Source organism: Panthera pardus, unplaced genomic scaffold (assembly GCF_024362965.1).
Source record: "Panthera pardus isolate Hobbes unplaced genomic scaffold, ASM2436296v1 HiC_scaffold_25, whole genome shotgun sequence".
NCBI lineage: Eukaryota > Metazoa > Chordata > Mammalia > Carnivora > Felidae > Panthera > Panthera pardus.
Genome location: NW_026526821.1, coordinates 59,644,519 through 59,671,316, shown reverse-complemented (window position 1 = coordinate 59,671,316; position 26,798 = coordinate 59,644,519). Strand labels below are relative to the sequence as shown.

Genomic DNA, 26,798 nt, shown 5'->3' with positions numbered 1-26,798 from the left:
CTGATCTCTTTTCCTAACACTCCTTTGCCTTGGAGGGAAGGGCTGATTTAGAACTCTTTGTAAGTGGATAGGGTTTGGTGACTCAAAGGCTTTATTTAGGGTTCAGAAGAGAGGCCTCAGGCAAGCTGGGAGCCCTAACCCTACACTCCAACAAAAGTAGGAAGTACTTCAGTCTGAGTATTAGTATTTTTTGTTTCCATCTTCAGCAAACTTGACTCTTCTTTTGCCAACCATACATGTCTATTTTTAAGGTCTGGTGTCATCTCAGAATCTGTTCTGCTTCTCTCTTATTAAAGTTCCAGTCATTAAGTGGAACTTCGGGTCAGCTCTTCATTTTCTTAGTAAATGTAACTATTTTTTTTTGTCTTTTGGATTTTTGGGGGAGAAAAACCAGACTGGATGCTCTGTATAAGAAAACAGTTAGGATGGGGGTTGAGGTAATTGGTAGAAGAATGACCCAGGTCTTCCTATCTTGCTCACAATCCATGCCTATCTATTCTTTCTTGGGAATAAGTGGCAATATGGAGTCTCTCCTAGAGCTCCGTAGGATAGTTCCCACCACTATTAGAACTTGTTCCTGTTTTTTTCCATCATTTTCCTTTCTCTCTTTTTCTTTCATGATCTTCCCTGCCAGGATGATCAAACAGTATAGTCCTTTCTGCTTCTGTTTTCCAGAAACTCAACAGAACGTCTGGTTTGTTGATTGCATCCCCTCGTGTTCTCAGTGCTATTATGGATTTATTTCCATTACTATAGCTTTTGGTTAGTTAAATGGGGATTCTAAAGAAAGGGGAAGAGGTGCTTATGCGTAGTCTTCCTCTTGAACAGGACACTCTCATAACTTTTAAAAAACACAGACATATATCATCTATTTTAATATTTAAGTTTCTCAATGCTTAAAAAGCTTATATTTTATAATATTAAATTAATCAGTACTTCAACAAAATGACTAGAGTATCCATCTTTTAAAAGATTTGGATTAAAAGAATTTCTGTTTAATTCACACACTCTTTCCCTTTAGTATTGACATACATACTTTTGCTAATTTCAAAAAGAAAAAAGCACTGACCTGGGGCGCCTGGGTGGCTCAGTCGGTTAAGCATCTAACTTCGGTTCAGGTTGTGATCTCACTGTTCATGGATTCAAGCCCCATGTCAGGCTCCGTGCTGATAGTTCAGAGCCTAGACCCTGCTTCAGATACTAGGTCTCCCTCTCTCTGTCCCTCTCTCTCTCTCTGTCTCTCTCAAAAATAAACATTAAAAAAAGCTTAAAAAAAAAGGAAAAAAGCACTGACCTAAAGTGGTGATGCTTAGTCCGTCAATCCACACATACATATTTGTGTTTGGTGTCTCTGAAGTTCAGTTTTTTTTTTTTTTTTCTATTTTCTACCTATTTACTGGAGTCAGAATTCCAGAAATATTCCAAACAATAATGATTCCAAACCAAAAATAAAACACAGCACTGGAACTACTGGTGGCATCAGCTCTCCTAAAGTTTTAAATATGCCATAATCTATAGAAAAAGCTCAGATTTTTAAATAGTGGTATTACCTTTTTATAGATGTACTTGGCTTTTGGGGGATTAGTTGGGAAAAAAAATCTCCCTACCCCAAGAAAAGAGGAAGTCAATCACAAATTTCCCTAGACAACGAAATGCCAGAGAGTATACCACACAAGGCAGGTGTCACTTCACATTTCATACAAGATGGGGTCTGCTTTACATAATCTAAACTGTAGTATAAGCATGAGGATTTATGACATGCCATAAAAATATGCCAGATGCATACAAAGTCAAAGTATATAGTTCTTGGACAAGAATTCAAATCCACTGTGAAATGACAGGGGTCAAGGTAGTGAAATACAGTCTGTTGTCTTTGGGGTAGAGATCCTGGAATACAAATCCTGGCAGTCATTTTTCATTTAGCCATGTGATCCTGGGTTAGTTATTGTCTTCAAAATCTCATTTTCATCATGTGTAAAATGGGGATGGTAACGCCTACCTTATATGGCTATGGTTAGGATTAAGTGAAATAACACATCAAGGCACTGGAACATAGAAGAGACTCAACAGCTATTTCCTTTGTTCTTTATGTCAAAAACTCTAAGCTCAGAGAAAGTACATTCATTCATCGATTATGTTCTCTTTACTCTGAACTGTTTAAGTTCAAATGGAAAGAAACAGTGAGGAAAGTAATGGCAACTCTTCTGTATACTCTAGCATGTTTTTTAGTATGTTCATAAGGCATATGATGCTGATACTGCACATCTCATGAAGGACTTAATCAGGCATTTCTTCTAATTTCTTTTCTTACCAGTGAATTTATAGTCTTCTTCAGATTTCAAGTCCCTTGGCCTTTCGCCACTTCACCAGTGCTTGTGCTCACAGCAAATCCCAAAAGAGGGTGGGATAATTAAGTGATATTGCCTTTGTGTCATTATGCCATCATTCCCCTTCCCTGACCTTTCTCTAGCTGTGCATTAAAAGTCCGGGCTTCCTAACACATTTGTCTGGATGTCTTTTCTCCTCAAGCCTTCTGTCTCACAGACGCTCAGTGGGTGAGCCTCAGTTCCAAAGATGCATTTACTAGCTCAGAGTGATTTTCATGTTCAAACATAGCTTTGTAATTGGCAAGGGGTGCTCTTAGCTGACTGGCTGGTTTTGAGACTAACAATGCCCAGTCTTTGTGAGTGTGCTTTCATGACATGGACAAATTTTTTATTAAAAAAATTTTTTTTAATGTTTTATTTATTTTTGAGAAAAAGAGAGAGAGACAGAGTATGAGTGGGGGAGGGGCAGAAAGAGAGGGAGACACAGACTCCGAAGCAGGCTCCAGGCTCCGAGCTGTCAGCACAGAGCCCGACGTGGGGCTCGAACTCACAGACCGTGAGATCATGACCTGAGCCGAAGTTGGACATTTAACCAACTGAGCCACCCAGGTGCCCCGGGTTATGCATTTTTAATGCTCAAGAAGATACTAACACCAATTACTTCATGCCAAAGAAGAGAACTAAAACACTACTTCATGAAACAATAACATTCTCTCTTTGACGATAAAGCCTGTATGTTTTATTGGACACTGGTTTCAATAAGAAATTCCTTCTTAGATATTGCAGCCTGCCTATCTCTGGAAGAGGGCATGATATCTTCATGCATTCTAAGGTCATTTATCTTGAGGTCTTCTAATTTGTTCTCTTGGCCCACTCATTTTTTTTCAATTTAGGTAACTCATTAGTTGTCTTTAAAGGTTTTTTTCCCTCCTCATATACCAGAGACCAACCATAATAGAGCATAGTGTTCCTTCTTCCTAGCATTCCTTTGAAATTCACCATTTTATGTTTGGCACCTCCTTCCCTTGAATAAAGATGGAGGAGCACTCAAGATCACCTTGAATCTTATCCATTTGGGCAGTACTTGAACAAATGGTCCTCTTTTCCCTGACTTGCTTTTGTTTTTTTGGTGAAATTCCTTCTCAACCTACAGTCTATTGCATGCACCTTCCCTTCCTCACCCCCTCCATCTCCCACCCTCCACATATGAAACTGTAGAAAGAAGTCTTTCTTACTTGGATTATTGTGTCCAGAGGAAACAAGCTGAGAGTCCTAAAAGAACAAGAAATATCAATTAATTTTCTCATTTTGACTTTCAAAATCTAAGTTGAATATGAGGTCTACTACTAGTCACCCAGACCCTAATCTCTAATCATGATCTCTACTGTAATGAGAAACATTTATCTCAATGTCCTGGCTAAGCAGTTCTGGTAAAACAGTTCACAACCATTTATCTTTTGTGTTGTAGACTTCTGTTTATTGAGGTGAAATTCATGTAACAAAATTAACCACCTTAAAGTGAATAGTTCAGTGGCACATGGTGTGCCACAATTACCTCTATTTGGTTGCAAAATATTTCCATCATTCCTAAATAAAACTCCTTGCCAGTTAGGCAGTATCTCTTCATTCCCCCGGCTCCCCTCAGGCCCTGATAACCACCAATCTGCATCCTAAATTTATCTATTTTGGATATTTTGGGAGTGGAATCACAAAATATGTGACCTTTGGTGTCTGGCTTCTTTCACTTAGCGTAATGTTTTGGCAATTCATCCAATACTTCATTCCTCTTTATGGCCAAATAATATTCCATTCTATGTATATACAACAGTTCATTTAGCCATTCATCCATTAATGGATATTTGGGCTGTTTTCACCTTTTGGCTATTGTGAATAGTGCTATGTACACACATGTGTATGTAGCTGTTTCGGTCCCTGTTTTCAGTCCTTTTGGGTATAGACCTACAAATGGAATTTGTAGGGTCATATGGTAATTCTATATGAAACTTTTTGAGGAGCTACCAAACTGTTTTTCAAAATGACTGAATCATTTTTCATTTTTACCACCCATGTATGAGGGTTCTGGTTTCTTCACATCCTCACCAACACTTGTCATTTTCTTTTAATTTTTAGAAATTTTATCATAGCAATCTTAGTATGTGTGCTTTGATATATATATTTCCCTAACATTTTCATGTTTTTGTTAGACATCTTATATCTTCTTTGGAGAAATATCTATTTAAGTACTTTGCCCATTTTAAACTGGGTTGTTTGCCTTTTGTTGTTGAGTTGAAAGAGTTCTTTATATATTCTGGATAATAGACTCTTATCAGACATATGATTTACAAATATTTCCTCCCATTCTGTCAGCTGTCTTTTCACTTTATTGGTAATGTCCTTTAATGCACAGTTTTTTTTTTCACTCGTTCCAAAACTCCAACAGTTTAATAACAAATGCTTCCTCACCCTCACCCCATCACATAATGCACAGTTTTTAATTTTAATGAAGTTCAGTTTATTTAATTTTTGTTGTCATTGTTCATGCTTTTGGTGTCATATCTGAGAATCTGCTGCCAAATCCAAAGTCATAAATTTATCTATATGTTTCCTTCCATGAGGTTTATGGTTTTAGTTCATATTACTAGGATTTATTTATTAGGATTTATTATATTGCTGACTTTTAATCTAACCCACTTCCCTTTGATTCTCTACTCTCATCACCTTTCTGCAGATGAGGCCAGCATCCAGACCCCCAGGGACACTCCACTGAACAATTGTTATCAGTCTCATATTGGTGGACGGAAAGATTACTACAGATTTCCACTTACCTGAAACGGTGGAAAGTCAGTACTCCATAGTATTTTGAGTTTAGTTACTGTTTAGGTAAATAGTGATTGAATCTCATTTTATTTGCATTAAAGTGGAATACTAAATTTTGTTTTGGGAATTCACATCCTTCTTCCTTGCAAAATTCCCGTTTAGTATGAAATATAAGGAGAGTTACGAAAGAATGAATTAATTGAGATGGTAGGAATGTAAAAGAATAAGCACAGCATATAAAATCCAGTGGAACTTCTTTTTAATTTTAGTGCATGGGACAAAAACTGAGTGAAATGGAATTCACTTCTATTATATAGTTTAAAATATTTTACTAGAAGTTTGCTCCATGAATATGTTTGTCATGGGACAGGAGATGTCCTTTAATGTGACTTGTTGCATATTCAAACCCATGTGATGTTTTAAAAAGGAATCCACTGGAACAGTACAAAACCAGCCAGACTATTGGGTGGGGGCTGGGTGGGAAAGTCAGGAGTGGAAGGGATTCCCACTCTGCTAGGCTGACTGAATCACACACAGATGCTTTTAATATCAATGTTGGTAATAATGAGCTATTCATCTGCAGAAAAAGAAGCTCAACTTTTAACCTGAGATTCAGGTTTTGGAAACAGTGTATTAAAATGAAATACACTGCTGGTCCTGAACTGATGGGCTAAAGTATAATCCTCATAAATAAATGATTTGGCCCTACTTTGGATAGTTGGTACTAAGAAGATGTCCACAGTTAAATCCTTCAAATGGACTGGACTGGTATATTTTCCATCTTTTCTAATTAATTTAGAGTTTATATCTGAACATAAATTAATGTAAGCTTTGATATGTGAAAAGTACTTTGAGTTCTATGTAATCGACTCCTCTGAGCCATGGGTAGATTTTGACATACTGAAGGTGTCTTGTACTAGAGAGGTAAATACTCACTCACCATCAAATAGACAAACATGGTAACTGAGATAGTTTTCAGCATTAAGTTTATTCTTAAAAGAAAAAGTAGGAATTTTTGTAAGACTGTTTGCTGACACTCTTGGGAAATAGCTCATTTTATTTCTGGGTACACGTTAGATACCCTAAGCATCAGATGATGACTACAGACCATAGACTCTGAGCAGAGAACCAAAAATAAGCTCACAGATAACCTGAATTATAATTACATACCACAAGAGCATATATTTCAGAGATCATGAACTCTGAATTTTACCTAAAACATTTGTGTAATTAATGATGATTATTGTTTCTATTTTGTGTGGGTAGTGAAGAAAGGTAGAAAATGATTAAAGTAATTGGTAAGAAAAAATCACCACAAAAGTCTGCCCTTCTGGAAAGAAGGAAACTTCTGGAGATGCACAATAAAATAAAGGCTTTGTCCTAATATGCAATGTCATGTTCATAACTGAGGTCTTCTGGGTGGTGCACTGAACCAACAAATACTAGCTTGAAAATACTGGCTCTAATCCCAGTGTTTCTTGACCATGCCACTCTGTGGGTACGAATGATGTCCCATTGTCATCCTCACCGACATTGGGCTAGCATGTAGCCAGTTGGCTGGTGGAGGGTGTGAGTTACCTTATGAGCCTTCTCTCAAGATTAGGTCCCGAGGACACTGTCCTCATTTTGATTAGGTCTCTGCTGGCCAACAACAGGGCCTGTGGCTGCTGCTTCTTGAAGGAATCCTGCCCTGCCTAGGTAGTTGCAAAACCCTGCGGCTACCACAGAGTGTACAGATCCTTCATCCTTCACTAAGCCAGAGCCAGACTGGATTCAGAGTAGAGGGAAACAAAGCCCCTCCCTCCCAAAGGCCCAGGCACTTATATCCTTCCCATGTTATACTTCCTGCCACCCCACCCAGACACCCAGACACCCATACACCTATAGCTTCTGTCTCAAAGGCCTCCTCTCTCTCTCTACTCTTTCTCAAAGGCTCTTACTAAGTTTTCCATAAGTAGCTTAGGGAGTTGCTAACCCCATCTGTGCATTTTTATTTTAGACTCCTCTGGGAGACTCTACAAGGGCTGCAAGGTTCTGTCAGGCACCTTAAGAGTTATAGAGTGAGTGCACCAAATCCCTGCCTATAGGGCCTGGGTGTCTGGTGAGTTAGTAGCGGAGATGATGTGTATACAAATTATTATAACCTAGGGCTGAAAGGGATGTCATGACTGCTCTGCAAGAGTGCTTCAAGCCTTTGCAGGCTTTCCTTGTCCTTGGGGATGCATGTCCTGCCATTTTCTGTTTTCTGCTTGGTAAACTTCATTCTTTCTTCAAGGCTCAGAATAAAAAAGCTCAAGAGTTACGTGCTCTTTGAAATCTTCCTGAATCTCAGAAGGACTTATCTGCTTTATGTTTTCACTGTACTGTGTCATACTGCCACTACAGAAATGATCTTTTCAACTATGACTCTTAAAAAAAAAAAAAAAAAGACAAGTTCAGCTTTATTAAGGTACAAATTGCATGACATAAATTGCACATATTTGAAGTGTACAACTTGATAGTAAATATCATCAAAAGAATGCTACTATTATTACTGTCTTGACCCAAGGGTGGCTTTATCTTATTAAGGAGCATTTACTTACTTAAAGAAACAAACAAAAGTAATATCTATTCATTAAAGAAAATTCAGAAAAGGAGTAAAGTATTAAAAAAAAAGTTGCCTGCAATCCTGTAACAGGACATTGCTAAGGTTAATTGAATGCTTCTGGTTTGCCAGTGTCATTCATCAAGTGTGCATCATTCTGACACTTGCACAAAGGGGAGAGCTTCTTCTGGTTACTTACAAGGGTATCTACAGATGGAATTTATTCTTCTCTGTCTCTGAGTCCTGAATTCCCAACATCTAAAGTATCATTTGGTATTGGGAATCCTAAACCTTCTTTACATGTGGTGTTTATCTGGAAAGTAAGGTTTGTATAAATCATTTTGCTGGAGATGGAAATAACCAAGCACCCTGGTATCTGAGAAAGCCCTTCAATGAAGCACTGTAATAAAGACTATATTTCATCAGATGTAACATGCCATCAAAACTGTAGGAGGCTACATTCCTTCATGTATTACTATGAAAGAAAATTACTGCCAAGTAATTGTAAGACATCATCAACTATAAAACAAATCCTGATTTTAGGGAACTTAAAATCTAAAAAAAATATCTACCTGAGATCAATAAAACACAGAAGTTCTTAAGCCATGTAGCTTAAGGAGGATCCTTATACTGTGAGATACTACTTAAAAATGGCTTTTGGGGACCATTTGAGGACTGCTCCACTCATATCTCTCCTTGCTTGTCTATCAATCAATCATTAGAATTATAAAAGGCAAGAAATAGAACTATATCTTCTCTTATTTTCAGACCCACACATAAAGCTAGTCACTACAGGAAAAAGAATTACCTGATTTGGGATCTCCCGTCACTCCCACCCATCACTTTCTTCTCATTCTTTTCAGTAAACTCAGAAGAGTTGAAATAATGTAATTTATAATTAATTTAAATGTTTGTTTCAAGGTAACTCTAAATATGGAGTTTTAGTCCAAACATGTTGTGGTAAACCTTAAAGCATGCTAGGAACCACAAGAGGGACATAGAAAATGAACTTTGGAACTTTAAAGCCCTTTCCTTCATACTTGCTGGCTTCATTCTCCTTCAAGGGTACAAAAGAGCAATAGGATTATCATTTCTAAGATGATTCTAGAATCCTTATGTATAATGCTTTACACATTGATCAGTAAGAATAGTTCCAGACCATGTTTGAACCCACCAAAGTCAGCATCCATTGCCACAGATGTTTGTGAAATATCATTAAAATTTGCACATATGCCTTCTGAGAATGGAAAAGGTGCTACAACTTTAAGTCCTTTACTTGCATTTCAAAATTTAGGAGACTGCTACAGAAATGAAGAGAAAAGGACAAATTAAATTTTTTTCCCTGGGTTTAAATACCTGAAAATGGCAAACCGTTTTTTTATTTTTTTTAATTTTTTTAACCGACTTCAATTACTTTTGAGATTTAAAGAATGAAACAAACATGTCTGGTAGTTTTTGTCTAGGGAACTATAACACCAAATTAAGTCTTCAGAGAACAGAAAAAATATATCCAAGTTCATTATCAATGGACTTTACTATACATTATGTCCTTCAATACCCAGACAAATTGGGGAAATTCTCAGAAGTATTTAGCTAATTAATTTAGTGGTACTGGTTACTCAATGCCCAGTTAAAAAGATTTTCTTCATGAGGTCAAATCACCCCTTCAATCTTAATGAGGGCTTACCTTTGTTATTTATTAGTCATTTTGGAGATTTTGCCCCTCAAATTCCATAAATAATTCTTGCTCCTGCACACTAGCAATAGTGATAATCTCAAACATTAATAATCTAATTAATGAACTGCAAGCCCCAGTTGTCAAAATGCTAATTAGTTGAGATACAGGTTAAGAGAGATATACTGTGTGTGTGAAAATTAGCAACAGTCTTTGTAGTAGGCACAGTGGGCTCCTTCAAAGGAGCCTGTATCCTATTTCCTGGACCCTGTGAATATGCTGCTGCTTATGACAAAAGGAATTCACAGATATGATTAAATTAACAATTTTGAGATAGGAGATTATCCTGGGTTATCTAAGTAGACCCAATATAATTACAAGGGCCTTTATAATAGAGGGAAGGAGGAAAGAGAGTCAGAGAAGGAGACGTGACAAGGAAGTCAGACGTCAGAATGATGAGGGCAATGAGCTAAGTCACAAGGGCAGCTTGTAGAAACTGAGAACGGCAAGAAAACAAAGTCTTGCTTAGAGCATTCAGAAGGAATGCAGTCCACCAACACCTTGATTTTAGCTCAGACTTCTGACTTCCAGAGTTGTAAGATCATAAATTTGTGTAGTCTTAAGTCACTAAGTTTGTGGTAATTTGTTAACAGCAGAAATAGGACACTAATCCAATCTTATTTCATCTGTACAAGATAAGTTAATAGTACTTATCATAAGCTTTTTGAAAGAGAAGTATTATTAAAATTATGCAATGTTCTTACACTTTGTAAAATGACTTATTCTTTCTTTCTCGGGCAAGGCAAAAAGATCTAGGGTAACATAACTCCACCAAAGTCCTATGAAAGTCCTAAATGACACACAATTAGTTTTTGTTTTGTTTTGTTTTGAGAGAGAGAGAGAGAGAGAGAGTGAGCGAGCACCCATGCAGGGGTTGAGAGGAGCAGAGAGAAAATCTTAAGCAGTCTCCAAGCCCAGCAGGAGCCTGGCACAGGGCTCAATCTAATGGACCATGAGATCATGACCTGAGCTGAAATCAAGAGTCAGATGTTTAACCAACTGAGCCACCCAGGCACCCCTAAATAACACACATTTTAAAATTTAAATTTGAAATTCTGTGCCCTAGCTGATATTTAATAAGTATCTTTTTGGGTAGAAGATAAGATTCTTATAACTTAATTTCTGCCTTGAAAAGTAATTTTTTTGTACTAATGAGATAAGGGCTCAATTTTACCATGGGAAGTAGGTTACTACTTAAACTTAACCATGTACATTCAACAAAACAAATTTCTACAATTCTTTTGGAAAAGTCACAACCAAATGTGCCTTGGTATGTGTGCTCAATTACACCAGAAATTGTACTTAAACCATGGATATGTTTAGGTAATAAAAATGCTTATTTGATTGTACTGTGGGTCAAGCTATTATTTTGGCAGGATTATATACAAAAATTATAAGGATTTTGCATGGTATTTTGTGTGGGAGGATGCCACTGAGAAATTCTGAATGCAAGAGGGACATGCAGGTTCTGGTTAAAGATGGTGACATAGGAAGATCTTGACCTTACCTCCTCCTGCAGACACACTGAGTCCACAGATATATATGGAATAAGTTTCTCTAAAAAAAAAAAAAAAAACCTTGATCCTGGTCACAGGGGACTGTAATAATAGATGTCACCCAGAGAGCAGCTCATAGCCCTGTCTGATGCCCTGATTTCTGTGACTGCTGCCAGGGCACATCTCTACATTGCCTGGTTGGGGTGGCCAGTTGGGCTTAAACTCACAGGTTCCACAGGCTGTAACCAATGGAGAAGAGTTCAAAGGACACAGCAAGAAGCAACAGGCCTAGGAGCTCAGTCTTTCTGTGAAGGAGGCCTAGTAGCTAATGATCATGGCTATGGCCTCCAGGGCAGGCTACTAATTAAACATGCATCCAGGAGCTGACTGCAATTCTTTCCAGCTATTTCAGAGGGTGAAATAGCTTTGCACTCATCCTGACTGTGTTCTAGAATGCCATGTCTCTTGGAGGGGAGCTTCACGTGTGTTTGGTTACTGGTGTTTAGAGCAGATGCCCAGGGGATGCCTCTTTTTTTTTTTTTTTTTTTAATTTTTTTTTTCAACGTTTTTTATTTATTTTTGGGACAGAGAGAGACAGAGCATGAACGGGGGAGGGGCAGAGAGAGAGGGAGACACAGAATCGGAAACAGGCTCCAGGCTCCGAGCCATCAGCCCAGAGCCTGACGCGGGGCTCGAACTCACGGACCGCGAGATCGTGACCTGGCTGAAGTCGGACGCTTAACCGACTGCGCCACCCAGGCGCCCCAGGGGATGCCTCTTGATCACCTGGATCTGGTGGCCTGAGGAGCTTGTGTTCCTGGGTCCCATAGGACTGTGGCAATCAGAGGAAGGTTCTCAGCAGGCTACCACATCCAGGGCACTGCACAGAGAGTAGACTGAGGCACAGCCTCTTGCCCCCAGTCTTTCTGTGAAGGAAGCCACTTTGTTTGTCTTGGAGCTCCAGACTGAGAGGCAGGCTTTTGGAATGACACATATTTCAGTGGCTTATGGAACTGCTGTCAAGGAACATATGCTGTGGAAACCATCTTTGCATTCTCCTTCTGGCTTGCCCTAGCTTGCTGGTATCTCCCAGAATACAGTCCCTTGGAGCCCAAATTTTTGCTTTTGCTGCCCAGGGAACACTTCCAGATTGCCTGGCTCTGGGGGTCAGGCAGTGCTTATGCCTGTGACCCCTCAGGATTGTATAAGTTTGCATCCTTTAAAAGCTGCTGCCTGAGGGTCTGGTTTGTAGTCAGCTTGAATCTAGGTGCTGTGATCCTTTCCTTTGGGACATTGACATGTTTTGGCACATCCTCAACTACTGGGGGCTGTTAAAAATATAATAGGCTCTTGGACAAGCACAGAGGTTTGAGAGATGACCAAGATCTGGGCAGGGCTGAATAAAAAGGTTCATTTGCTACATGGGGCCACTCCTTCAAGACTGGCTGAAGTGGTTGTTAGACCTACTATATAGAAACCAGCACAGAGAATCAAGCAAAATGAAGAGAGAGAGGAATGTGTTCCAAATGAAAGCAAAACTTCAGAAACAAAAACCTTAATGAAAGAGATAATTTATTTGATAAAAAGTTCGAAGAAATGGTCATAATAATGCTTACTGAACTGGTGAAGAGAATGGATGAACATAGTGAGAATTTCAACAAAGAGATGTAAAATATAAGAAGGTACAAAACAGAAGTCACAGAGGTGAAGAATGCAATGATGAACTGAAAAATACATGTAAGAAAGGACCAGTCTACTCAAAGACAAGGCAATGGAACTCACCAAACAAAGGAGCAAAAAGAGAAAAAAAAAAGGAATGAAATAAGATAGTTTAAGGGACATATAGGACAACAGACTAACATTTGCATTACAGGGCTCCCAGAAGGAAGAGAAAAAGAGAAACAGACAAAAAACTTATTTGAAGAAATAATGGCTGAAAATTTCCCTACCTTGGAGAAAGAAACAGAAATCCAGATCCAGGAATACCAGACAGTTCCAAAAAGATGAATCCAAAGAGACCCACACCAAGGCACATTAGGATTACAATGTCAAAAATTAAAGACAAAAAGAGAATATTAAAAGCAGTAAGAGCAGCAACTTGTTATACACAAGGGAACTCCCATAAGAGTTTCAGCACAAACTCTTCAGGTCAGAAGGGAGTGGCAGGATATATGTAAAGTACTGGAAGAAAAAAATCTTCTAACCAAGAATACTCGACCCAGCAAAGTTATCATGAAGAATTGAAGGAGAGGAGAGATCAAGAGTTTTCTAGACAAGGAAAAACTAAAGGAGTTCATCATACTAACCAGCCTTGCAAGAGATAATGCTGAAGGAACATCATGAAACTGAAAAGAAGTGGTCTAATTAATAACAAGAAAACATCTGAAAGAGTAAATCTTACTGGAAAAGTAAATATATAGTTAAGGTAGTGGATTAATTATTATAAAGGTAGAATGATGGTTAAAAGATAGAAGTGGTAAAAATAGCCATGATTACAATAACTAGTTAGGGGATACACAAGACAAAAACATGTGAAGTGTGACACCAAAACTAAAACATGGCAGGGAGAGAATAAAAATGTTCAGCTTTAATGTGATCAAAGTTAAGTTGTTATCAATTTAAAATAGACTGTTATGGATATAAATTGTTATATGTAAGCCTCATGGTAATCATAAAGCAAAAACCTATAGTAAATACAGAAAAGATACAGGAATACAAGCATACCACTAAAGAAAGTCATCACACCACCAAGGAAGAGAGCGAGAGAAGGAGAAAACAGAAAGGAACTACAAAAACAGCTAGGAAACAATTAACAAAATGACAGTATCAGTACTTACTTCAAATGTAAATGAATTAAATTCTCCAATCCAAAGACACAGAGTGGCTGAATGGATTAAAAAGCAAGACTCAAAAAAGTATTGTTGAGGCTACTGTGTGGAGAATAGGCTGTGTATTAGAGGCTAGGGTAAATGGTTGGAGAATTGTAAGAGTCCAAACTAGATGTGATCACGGCTCAGAACAAAGTGGTAGGTAGAGCAAGTATGGAAACAGGAAGACTAGGTAGGGAGTTATTGCAATAATTAATGCAAAAGGTGAGAGAGTGTAGACCGGAGGTAGCTGTGATGATAGGGGAAGGATTTAGATTCAAGATATATCTTCAAAGTAGAGTAGACATGATTTAATTATGGGTTGGATGTGTGGTACGAGAGAAAGAGGAGTCAAGGATGGTGTACTGAGTTGAATAGCATCCTCCAAAAGCTCATGTCCACTCAGAATCTGTACATTTGACTTCATGTGGATATAGGGTTCTCACAGGTAAAATCAAGGACACACTAGATTAGGGTGGGCCCTAAATCTAATGACTGCAGTCCTTATAACAGAAGGGAGATTGAGACATAGACACACAGAGAGGGAAGACAGCCATGTGACTGTAGAGGCAGAAATGAAAGTGATGTAGCTACAAGCCAAAGAATATGGCAGACTTCTGACAGTCATCAGAAGCTGGGAAGAGGCAAGGAAGGATTCTTCCCTAGAACCTTCAGAATGAGCAAGGCCCTGCTGACACCTGATTTCACACTTCCAGCCTCCAGAACTCTGAGGAAATAAATTTCTTTTACTTTAAGCCGCTCACTTTGTGTATTTTGTTACAGGTGTCTTAGAAAACAAATACAGATGACTCTAAGGTTTTTGGCTTGAGCCAGCTGCAAAAATGGAGAAATCACTTACTGAGAAGCACTGGGATCAAAGGTTTGTGGGGGGGGGGGGGATTGAGAGCTCAGTTTTTAATATATCAAGCTTAAGCTATTTGTTAGGTATCCAAGCGAAGATGTTGTGTAAGTTCGTACAAATACAAGTACGGAGTTTGGGGCACGGAGAAAGGTCTAGAGAAATAAATTTACAAGTATACGCTTGGCATGGAGAGTATTTAAAGCAAGAGGCCTAGACGATATTATTGAAGGAACGATCAAACAAAGAGAAGTGTAAGGATTGAAGCTAAGTGCAGAAAAGGACTATCAGAGACTTTAGGTCAAGTCTGGACTAAAAACCTGCTAAAAAATACACTCTAGCAAAACAATAAGCAAATGTTAAAAAAAAAAGACTTGAAACACAAGAAACAATGACCAATTAAGGACCAATTAAGGAGCTAACAAATAATTGTTAAGGTGTAATGCTGGAAAATGGTTCTAATAATGACAATTTGAAATACGGTAATCTCAAACTGAGAAATGATGGTGAGGGAAGACCAAACTAAAATTAATTGTTTTATATTTGGGGGTAGAATATGGATATAAGTTAATTGTAGGTGTTGATAAAAATAAGTTTAAATAGGTTAATGTATTAAACATTAAAAGGCAATTACTAGAAACACAGGATATTGTGTATATGTTTGAAAACCCTAAAGGAGGAAAAAAAAGGAACCAAGAAAGATTAACCGAAGAAGAGGTAGAAAATTTGAAAAAGCCAATAGGCATACAAGAAAATGAAAATATAATTCGAGATCTACTTTTAAAAGAAAATTATGTACAGTATGTCTTACGGTTGAGTTACTTCACGCCTTTAAGGAGGGGGAAACTGGCATGTTATTTAAACTGTCCCAGAATACAGAAAAAGGTAGAAAGCTAAAGAATTCATTACAGAAGGCAGTTATATTCCTGATGTCAAAACTGAACAAACATACACAAAAAGATAACTAGACCAAGATCACTTATGAACACAGGAGTAAAATTCCTAAATTAAATATTGGCATATTGAATCCAAGAGTGTATCAAATGAACAACACACCATAGTCAAGGAAACTAATAATAGGAATATACAGGTGATTAAAAAAATTAGAGAATCTATTAATGTAATTTTCTATATTAGCAGATTAAAGAAAAAAAATTATGAACATCTCAATAAATACTGAATAAATTTCAACTTAATTCAAACTTGTTCTATTCATATATACTCTGGAAAACAGATCAGCAATTGCTAGGGATTGGGGTACAGGAGGTGTTGACTAGAGAGTATCAAGGGGGAGTTTTGGGTGGCGATAAAACGCTTCTGTACCTTGAGTGTGGTGGTCTCAAGAGCATACGTGTTTTTCAAAACCTGCAGGATACTAAAAAAGAGTAAATTTGCTACTTGCGAATTGTACCTTAAGTTTTAAACATGAAAAAAAAATTAAATGTTCAGAAAGCTAGAAATAGAAGGAAGCTACCTCAGCTGGACCTATAATACGCAATTCTTATACTCACTGTTAACAATTATACTCAACGATTAGAATAATCCCTATTAATGTCATGAATATGACAAAAAAATGTATAGACTCCAGCCGACACAATAAGAAGGATAAAATGGAACGCATTTGTTATTTGCAAAACTCTTAACAGCTTTTTATTTCATGTAAAGCCCCAAATCTTTTAGTGGCCCTACTGTCCCAGCATAATGTGACTGCATTTACCTCACTGTGTCACTTACTGTTCCTTGCCTGGGTTGCTCTGCCCTGACCCCAGTGGCCCTGTGGTCCCTCCAGCATGCAGGCACTTTCACTTCCATCTGCCCAGAACTCCCTTCCTCGACTTGTCTGTGTGACTCACTCCTTCTCTTCCTTCAGCTCAAGTGTCACCTCCTTAGGATGGTCTTTCTTAAGCTCTCTATTTAATATTCATCCACCCCCATTCACCATCAGCATCCATTATCTTCCTTTCACTATACATCATAATCTAACATGTTATGTATTTTACTGCTACATATTCTGTTTCTCCCCACTTGGAAAATATAAGTCTACCAAAAAAAAAAAAAAATCTAGCAGAATGAAAAGGAGTTCAGTAAACAGATATATATATATATATATATATATATATATATATATATATATATATATATATAATCCAGTAGCATTCCTTTTCAATTCTCTTGAATAGATACCCAGGAGTGGAATTGCTGGATCATATGATAACCTGATGTTAAACTTTTGAGGAGCTGTTAAAGTGTCTTTCAAAGAGGCTGCTTCTTTTTAGATCCTACCAGCAATTGATAACAGAGTTCCAGTTTCTCAATACTCTTGCCAACACTGATTATTGTTTGTTTGCCTTTGATTTTAGCCATTTAATAGGCTCTTAATTTTTTTTATTTTTTATTTATTTTTAAGAGCGAGAGAGACAGAGTGTGAGCAGGGGAGGGGCAGAGAGAGAGGGAGACACAGAATCCGAAGCAGGCTCCAGGCTCTGAGCTGTTAGCACAGAGCCTGTGAGATCATGACGGGAGCCGAAGCTGGATGCTCAACTGACTGAGCCACCCAGGTGTCCCGTAGCTCTTAGTTTTTTTTAATGTTTTATTTATTTTTGAGACAGAGAGAGAGAGAGAGAGAGCGAGAGCAAGCAGGACAGGGGCAGAGAGAGGGGGACAGAGGATCTAAATTGGGCTCTGCGCTGACAGCAGCGACCCCGATGTGGGGCTTGAACTTGCAAACTGCGAAATCATGATATGAGCCAAAGTCAGACAGTCAACCAACTGAGCCACCAAGATGCCCCTGATTTTAGCCATTTAAGTAGACACGAAAGAGTATCTCCCATGGTTCTGATTTGTATCTCTAATGATTAACAGTAGCAATAGTGTCTTTTCATATACTTAATCAGGCATTTGTAGATCTTCTTGGGAGAAATGGCTATTTAAATCCTTTGCCCATTCTTAAAATGAGTTATCTTTTTATTGGTGGGTTGTAAGAGTTCTTTATATATTGTGTCACTACCTGTTTCAGTAAATAAAATTTTATTTGAACATAGCCACATTCATTCATTTAGGTATTGTCTGCAAAGCCTAAACTGTTTACAATGTTATCCTTTACAGAAAAAGCTTGTCAACCTCTGATTTAAAAATAAGTTATTGGGAAAGAATTAAAGAAATATACTGAAAAACAAAAACAAAAACAAAAACAAATGGACAGTCCTGAAACAAATTCAATTGTTGACATAGGTGACATTTCAAACCAGTGGTGGGGGTAGGGGGACACGGACTAATTAGTTGATAGTGTAACAATGATTTCCTAACCACTGAAAAGAAGAAAGCTAGAATCCTATGTTATACCATCCACAAACCTTTTTTAAAATCCAAAAATGAAACTATAAAAAATGAGAATAAAATAGAGAACACTGTTAGAATGTTGGAGCAGGAAATAATTTTTCTCTGACATAAAAATTAAACACTTTACTAGTATAAAATGTACATAAATAAGGTTGTAAGAAAATAGTTGCATCATATATAACAGACAAATGAATAAGATATAAGGAGTTCCTATAAATCATTTTTCAAAATTGGTAATGGATACAAATGGGCAATTTGTAAAGGAAAAACGGTCAATGCTCAAACTCCAAAGTAACTGGAGAAATGCAAATTAAAACAATGGGATATCAGTTTTTCACCCACACTACAGACACAATGATATAAAACCAGATAATGTTAAACGTTGGCAAGATGCATAAAAAAGTACTATTGAAACACAGTCAAAGCTAAATATGGTTTCTCATGTTTCCAGCACCCAATTCCTATTCTAGATATCTGTACTAGAGATATTTAATAAGAGATATACAAGAGACATTACAAAAAATGTTGGTTGTGCTAGTGCTTGTGATAACAACAAACCATAAGCAATTTCAATATCCATCAAAAGGAGCTTGACCAAATAAACTACAGTTCATATGACAAAAGATTGTGCTGCTATTAAATAATGAAGAACATTTCCATGTATTTACTTGGAAAGATCTCCAAATACACTTTGTTAGGGAAATGAAAGTCAGCTCTTAGAATGGAATTTACCACTGTGATAATTATAATGAAATGTTATTTTAATAATTCACTGTAAAAAGTTGCAATGTTGGTATTTAGCAATGATATGCATTCAAGGTATCTGAAAAACTCTTAGAAGAAATGTTTGTAGAACTATACCACTTAAGAGTTTTTTAAAACTGCATATGCACATATATGTATATAATGCACAGCGAAGATGGCTAAAAGGGTATACACCAAACTCTTGAGAGTAAACTCTGGGTAGGGAAATAAAATCTGGATGAGGGTATTGGACACTTTTATATTTTGCTTCTACTTGCATAATTTTATATTTATGAATATGTAGTTAAGTGTTAGTTGTATGGTGAAGAATAGAACATAAAACCTATTAGACTCACATGTAATTTAAATAGATATATTGTGGCTGATTTTTTGAGTGTGTGCTTGTCCTTAGAAAATATGGAAATTTGTCTTTTAAAGTCCTAGAAAATATTTTAAGGTTTATAAAAGATCCCCAAGAGCAATGATATACTACATGTCTTCAATTCTAAGACATTGATTTTAAGATACATCATCAATTTAATAATAGCTTTTCAGGAGAAAAAAAAGACACAATCACACTGAATGTATAAAATGATTGTAAGATGCATTTCAATTTCACAAATGTTTTTAGATAAAATGACAATTATAATATGCATCACATTTTGCAGAAAGTATGGAAGTCAAAGCTTAATTTTCTCCTTTTGATGAATAAATACATGCTTGCAAATTGTTGAAAATCAAAGCCATATGCCTCTGGCAGGAATATTTACAGAGGAAAAAACAACCAAGGGAAAATCCACTATCCACTAAAAATCTCTGTGTGAGTAAAGCATATTCCTCCTGAGTGTTGCAAGATCTCACCTTATTTGGAAATGGAAATTTGCTTGGTTCCACTTTGCCAGGTGCTTGAACAGCAGAAAGTGGTGGGAGCCAGGTCATCTCCTAAAGAGAGGGAAAAAACACAGCTTTGTAATACAGAGATTATTTAAAGTCAGTAGCATATAAAACAGCTATATGAGCCTGCCTTAATACATGGAAGGGACAGGAATGAACAAGAGATGAATAAAGAATGAAAGGGATTTTTTAAAAAAGGATGTGAGACCCACTTTCATGATTTCTTTTCCTAATTTTACCAATTCTTGGTTCCATGGCTATCCCCATGCTCCCTTTATATCTTAAAAAGATCTGCAAGGCTGTCCTATTTTTTACTTCATTTAAGCTCCTGAGTAAAGGGACAACCCAGTAGTAAAAGCTCTATGGAAAATGCTGTACAAAGGGGGCTGCTTCTCTTGGACTTGATCCCACAAAATTTCACAGGGTGTTTCTGAAGGAATGTACAAAGTACTTCTGACTTTAGGGTCATTATTAGAGGACTTTTTTATTTTGTTCAAAACTAATATTAGTATGAGTTTTCAATAAGCCCCACATATCACTTTGGTCTTCATAAAAATTTCCTTCATGGAGAAGTAAAAAAACATATCACATGTATGAAATAGAGAGAGAAGTAAGTATCTTGCCATTTTTATAACACAGTATTAAGAATACAACTTCAGCTCAATGCACAGTCCTCTGTGGTATGTGTTTTGACACACACGTACACTGCACTGTGTGAGAGAGAACGGTTGTTTATTCACTTATAGTTTTCTCCTCCAGTTCCACCTCCTGGAAGGGATCTGCAGTCACTAAGTGATTGTACAATTAAATTCAATCAATTTCTGATCACCAGGACACTTACTCGGTGTTTACAAGTAGGGTTTTAACCCGTTTTTTTTTTTTTCCTTCCACCTTCAAACCCAAGCAAGCATAGAAACAGTAGTTCATCTGTTTTAAGCAAAGTGAGAAATTCTTTTTAGTTGAAGACATTTTCTCACCTCGCTTGGGAAAAAGGGATTCTGTCAGGTTTTTCAAGTCAAAGACATTCTTAAGGATGGTCTTGTGGGTTTTTGTTTTGTTTTGTTTTGTTTTGGTAACTCTCCTCCTTCAATACCTTAGATAGTGCAGACCTACATTGGGAGCAGACAGAGTCAAACCCACCCGGGGAAGTATTTATTGACCTTATTAACATCTCTCACCCACCCTAACACCTGTTCTGTAGATGGGTTAAGCTCATATGCATTTGAGATGTCCCTTCTCCATTGTGCTGTTACCAAGGTGTTTCCAGTGGAAAGCAAAGGAAGATCCAGTGACCCTCTATGTCCCTCTCTCCTCTTAACTCTGCTCCCCAAGTCTTGGCCAGTTCTATCCTGTATCTATCCGTGTTGTCTCTTTTGAGGTTGTTATGCAGGAATACTGAGTTAGTGTCAAGGAACAGAGTGGGTGCTCAGTATATTTTTGGATGAAGGCCAAATTGGGACAGTATCTCTGCAATATCTCTACCATACTAATCACACCTTCACTACTTTTAACCTGAATTACTTTAATAGCTTCTTCACTGGTTCTTTCTTTTGCTATTATTAATCCTTCTGCTACACTCCTGCCAACTTAATTTTTCTAGACTACAGATCCAGATGAAGAGCTTCACTCCTCCAAAATTTTCACATCCCACTATATACATAACAATATGACGACGACCATGGCCACAATGACTCCTGTTGTGCTTTACAGTTTTCACAGTATTTCCACACAAGATTTTAAATTTACACTCAACCTTTAATTATTACTAATTATTATTACATCCATATTGCTCAAAGAGATTAACTGATTTGCCCAAGTTCACTCAATTCATAAATGCCACAGCTGAAATTTGCACATGTATCTCATACCTCCAGCCCACTATTTGTCTTTCACTTCACTGCATTTGCTCTTAAAGACCTCATCCTAGTATTCAAGACCTTCTACAACAAAGTCTGTTTTCCGCCTTGTGCCTTTTTATTAATCTACACGCACAGTACGTATAAGAAAAACTACATCTCTGTTTTCATTGACACTATACTTTTGTGTGTGAATGTCCTGCCCTCATATGCACTTTGGATTTCTATCCATCCACTAAGGCTCATCTTAAACATCATCTATGTCTTGAGGCCTTTGCTGATTCCCCTTCCATTCCAAGATGATACGACGGTTCCCTTCTCATGCTCCTCCAAAAGTATTTGTTTTTCTCTCTTGTAGTACCTGTTAGATTCTTTTTTGTCTTACAGTTTTATGAGTACATACCTCAATCTGCACACAACCATTTCTCCCTCCTTCCCCTCCCATTCCTTCCTCCAAAGTAGAACAGAAATCATACTTAGGAATCTCAATATGTTTCAATAACATTCAGATCTATTAAACATAATCCTGTAAAGAAGGACTGAAAATTTCTTCAGAGAGGGATACTGCCAACATGTCTTTGTGTAGACTGAAGCACATTATAAATACTAAACACTCAAAATTAACTCACTGAATTGAACTGAACACCCATATTTCAATGCAAAACTGCTCACTAACTTTATTTTAATTCTAACTATTTCTATGTAATTTTTCTACCTAATGAGTTCTGCTAAATATATGAAGGAATGATAAACGGGTTGCTTAAAACATTTAAATCTTTAGAATTTCCAAAAAAAATAAGAATTTTTTACACAAACTATTTAAATATATACTTTAAAAATCAATGTGCGATGATTTTTTAAAAGATTGATCATTTATTATGTAAAAATTCTCCATTAGGGTTAGATGGGAAAATTAAGAACAAATAGATTATTCCTATTTCCTCTTCTGTCACACTAGCTCAGTGAGCTTAGGTAAGTGACATCTTGAGTAAATTGTAGTGATTTTAAAACCACAGACTTAGGAATCAATCAAATCTCAGCTTGTAGTATTTTAGAACCAGAGGAAATAGAGATGTTAACAATCTCATGGTTTAATCATGAAGATTAAATGAGATAATACATATAAGGAGCATAGCATGTTCCTTTATGTTTAGTCACTCAATAAAAGACAGTACTGATTAACATCAAACTGAGTTTCAGAATTCTGGGTCTCTAAACTGAGAAACAGAATTTCTCTCTGAGCTTTAGATATTGGGATACTGAGATGAGAGAATACATGGGAAAGTGTTTTGATAAAAGAATGAAGTATTATGCAAATGTAACCTGCAATTAAGCTAGCAATTATTAACACAAACTATAGAGTACTAAAACAGAAAGTTATTTAAAGCAATTACCATGATTCCTAAGAAAGAATCATAATAATGATTCTTTACACTGTCCCTAAGTTTTCTCATGGGAACAGAGCCTTGACATAATAATAATGAGATTTGTTTTTTTTTTAAGCGTTTAATTTATACCTGTTTCTAGTAGTTTAAAATGTAAACAAAGGTAAGATTTTTGATAACTTCTAAAATTTCACTTAGTTTGTCTCACAAAATATTCTTCACAGGAAAAGATTCCTACCCATTGCAAGGTCATCAATCCCATGCCACTGTGCCCATTGTCCCCCACCCCCACTCATGCTCTTGACTTCCTCTCCTCAACCATCCCATCATCACAGTGGCTATCCTATAGCCACTTCCTGGATCACAGAAGTAATGTAAGGCCAATTACTCCAGAGTTTAGGTAGTTGCTTTCTGAACTTCTAATGTCCCTTGCCACTTCTTTGTCTGCCTTCCTTCCTTTTTGATTTTCTTGCCACTTAGGAATGAGGTCACACCCTATTCCTCAACACTGAGAGGGCCTCAGTTTTGAGCTTAGGTTCCTTAGCCAACTGGTAGGATTAAGAATAAGACATATCTGTCTTAACACAGCCTCACTAGTCCCATCTCTCCAAGCAGATGTCTAGTTACCCAAAGGATATATTTCAGGGTGTCTTCTTATTTCTTATATAGGCTTAAAATGCCAAGTCTCTTTATAGTAAATACACTCACTTTTCTGCTAAATGAAGTAACAGATGGTTCAATGATAACGGTATAGAATACTGCATTTCATTAACTGTCCAACTTTTTTTTTCTATCCTCCTTATACTGGTTTTCTGAAGGCCATGGGGCATACAGGCCAGTGTCCATTTTCACATCTATTTTACTGTAAGATTGACCTTGAGTCCCAAGAGTCCAGAGCTTAAAGGTGAGCAGACTTTCATGTGCTCATTTTGCACAACCCTCTCCCTCCATGCAGCTCCCCACTTACTCTGGTGTCACCTTCATCAGCCTGTCCTAGGACAAATGGTCAGAGGCTTAGGGCATCCATTCATTAAGCAGTGTAGCTCTTTGTTATTCAAGGCAGTTGAATTTGAGCCTGAAATCTTAGTGTTCAAAATATACAGTATAAAGATCCGCAAAGTATAGTTAGTTTGCAAACAGAGGAAACCAGAAAATTTTTGAACAACATTTAAATTTCCCTATTAAAATCAGCAAATAGAGAAATACTTTCCCTGGTCTCTCTCCTTGCCTACTGTCTCCCCACTACAATCTATCCTGATCACTGTCACCCAAGTGTTTTATTTAAAATAGTTACTATGCTACACTTGCTCAAAAGCTTCCAGTGACTCTGGTCCAAGCATTCAAGATGCTCTGTCATATGGTGCCATCAAGAAACACTGCAGTGTTACTGCTTGTTACTTTTCTGTACGGTCCTCCCCACAAGCCAGATGGGTTTACTTCTTGTCCTGCCCTAGGTTTTCCTATCTTGACATTTTTTTGCTTTTCCTTTCATGTTTTTCCAACTTCACTTATCTCTTCATTCTTTCTCATCCCTCGTCTCTTTATGAAGGTCACTGACCAGCGTGATCCTTAGCGAGAGCCACACCCTCCACCTCTCCATTACTGTGATCTGTGTCCCCTACTTAACATTTCCATGCTACCTGGGGCTGTGACTTTACCTTTCATGTGTTACCACTATCAGATTATGAATTTATAACCCTTGTTAGATTAGAGTAAAACCTCGGTTTATGGGCATAATTCATTCCAAAAACATGCTTGTAATCCAAATCATTTGTACATCAAAGCGAATTTCAAGAACCGGTGGCTCAGTTGTGACCATGTGATGTTTGGCATCACATACACATATTGCAAGACATCGCTCATTTATCAAGTTAAAATTTACTAGAAATGTTCACTCATCTTGTGGAACACTCCCAGAACACATTACTCACAGTCCAAGGTTTTCCTGTATAACCTGTTTGAGGGAAGGGATTATGTCTTTTAAACTCTCTTATAGCTCTCTGGAGGCCTAGCACAATGGATAAAGTAATAGGAATTCATTTAATTTCCCTGGGATTCTCTTTTCTCTCCTTCTAGAATGATAGCACCAATAAGCTATACTTGTCCTACCAAACACATATGATGGTTGCCAGGATTGAGAGCGACTGAATATCTTCTTTCTCTTTCAGCAATGTTTCAACATCTGCTGCCAACTCAGAGGTCTGCTAAAATGGGGTGTCTACCTCCACAGGCCTGGCAGATGACCATAGCTAACTCCAGCATTCTTTGTGCTCAGAAACTCACTCTTCTCAAAATAAAACACTGGTTTAATTCCATCACTTGGGAACAAAAATACAAACTGCCAAAGTCGACTTTTATGTATGGCGGTGGCTGCTGCAGATCAGAGCACTATTTTGTTTTCAGTTTCACACAAATTATTTGTGTTATGACACTCTTATCAGATAAGTGCTTCCAACAACAGAAAAGTGTAATAAAAATTACATATCCTTTAAATGCGGGTAGCTAACAAGAGTACTGTATCTGGTGAAGGGAAACACTCTGGAAGGCCCATACCTGGGATTCAGAGCAGCAGCTCTTGAGTAAGAAAAACTGGGGGAAGCACACAAATCCTTCCCTAATGGGGCTAGAGAGTATATTCTAATTGTCAATCCATCCTTGGACTTTAAATAGACCCAAGGTCAAACTCGAAGGCTGGGCAGATTTTGGCTCTGAACAAGCAGGCTAAAGTTTTACCCTAAATCAACAAAAATTCAAGAACATCCTCATTTTGTTACTATAATAAAAGACCTATGGTATGAAAAATAATAGTAAATATAATGTATTCATGTCCATTAAGAATAACAACAATCATTATCTTGACGGAAACACTACTCATGGAAACCTTTTAGAAAAATAGTAGCTGCTGAAAAAGGAAAGTACTTTCTTCTATTTTTTTACAGTACAGCTTAGGCTGCTAAAATTATAACTAAGCAAATAACCAATAAAAATGTATAATTGTAGCATTACCAAAAATCATAGTGAAATCTTGTTTCTTCATATTGAAAACCCAGGAATATGTTCAATTTGGACTAAAACTGGCCTGAGAAGGGGATTCCCAGGAGCTGTATTTTCTAGTCTTATACATGTCTCCTGGAGAGAAGAATCTCAGATTTGGAACACCAACTAATCTAAGCCAGAGCCTTTTAATTTAAGGCTATCCCCATGTTCTCAATGAGGTTAATCATCAATGGATAAAATGGAGGATGAACCACGTAGGTCAAGATTAATAGCATCAATTTGAGAAGCAGTTTTCAATTCAGCTTTCACAGATTGAGAAAGACAAGGAGAACACCTGTGTTAGAAAACAGTATGACCCTATGGGCCTATGCGGGGAAGGCAAGCACTGGGGACTGAAAAATACAAAAGCCTTCAACCTGGAAATTTCAAGGGTGTCTTAGGTGGGTGCATCACACTTGCTCCTTGGGCCATCAGATTTTCAGTTCTCTGATACCACACTGTGTCTGGCCTTTCATTATTTCCTTCACATGTAAAGAGTGTGATTTCTTGTAAGGAAATCCATCCTGTGCACTAGAGACCCACGTCTCAGCTCCCTGACTTCAGCATCCCTGTAAACCCTGGACTCTCCAATAAGGATTAGAGGATAGCTTAAGGATAAGAGCACTGACTGAAGTCAAAATACAGCTGCCACTCCAAAAATTTATTTCAGGCTAGATCCCTCCATTTTAGACTTTTCTGATGATTTCTTGTTCTAGATGCAGTTTTGTTGTTTTCCAGTTTCTTTGGGGGCAGGAAGATGGATGTGACTTGTTTTATTGTCTTGTCCCTCTGTGTTAAGAGCATTGTTTTACCTATTTCCCAGGGACTTTCTGGAAAAATAAGAACCATACAATTCCAT

General features: G+C 37.4%; 1 protein-coding gene across 10 annotated transcripts in view; it reads right to left on the bottom strand.

Moving 5' to 3' along the window:
* The window catches only part of AFF3 (ALF transcription elongation factor 3), a 570,287-nt gene that overhangs the window by 182,706 nt on the left and 360,783 nt on the right, over positions 1-26,798 (bottom strand). For all 10 annotated transcript variants that reach the window (XM_053890583.1, XM_053890586.1, XM_053890587.1 and 7 more), the window contains 2 exons: positions 19,630-19,710; positions 3,563-3,599 (listed from right to left, as the gene is read on the bottom strand). In XM_053890583.1, coding sequence (XP_053746558.1) covers positions 3,563-3,599; positions 19,630-19,710 — 118 coding nt within the window. The remainder of the gene's footprint in view (positions 1-3,562; positions 3,600-19,629; positions 19,711-26,798) is intronic.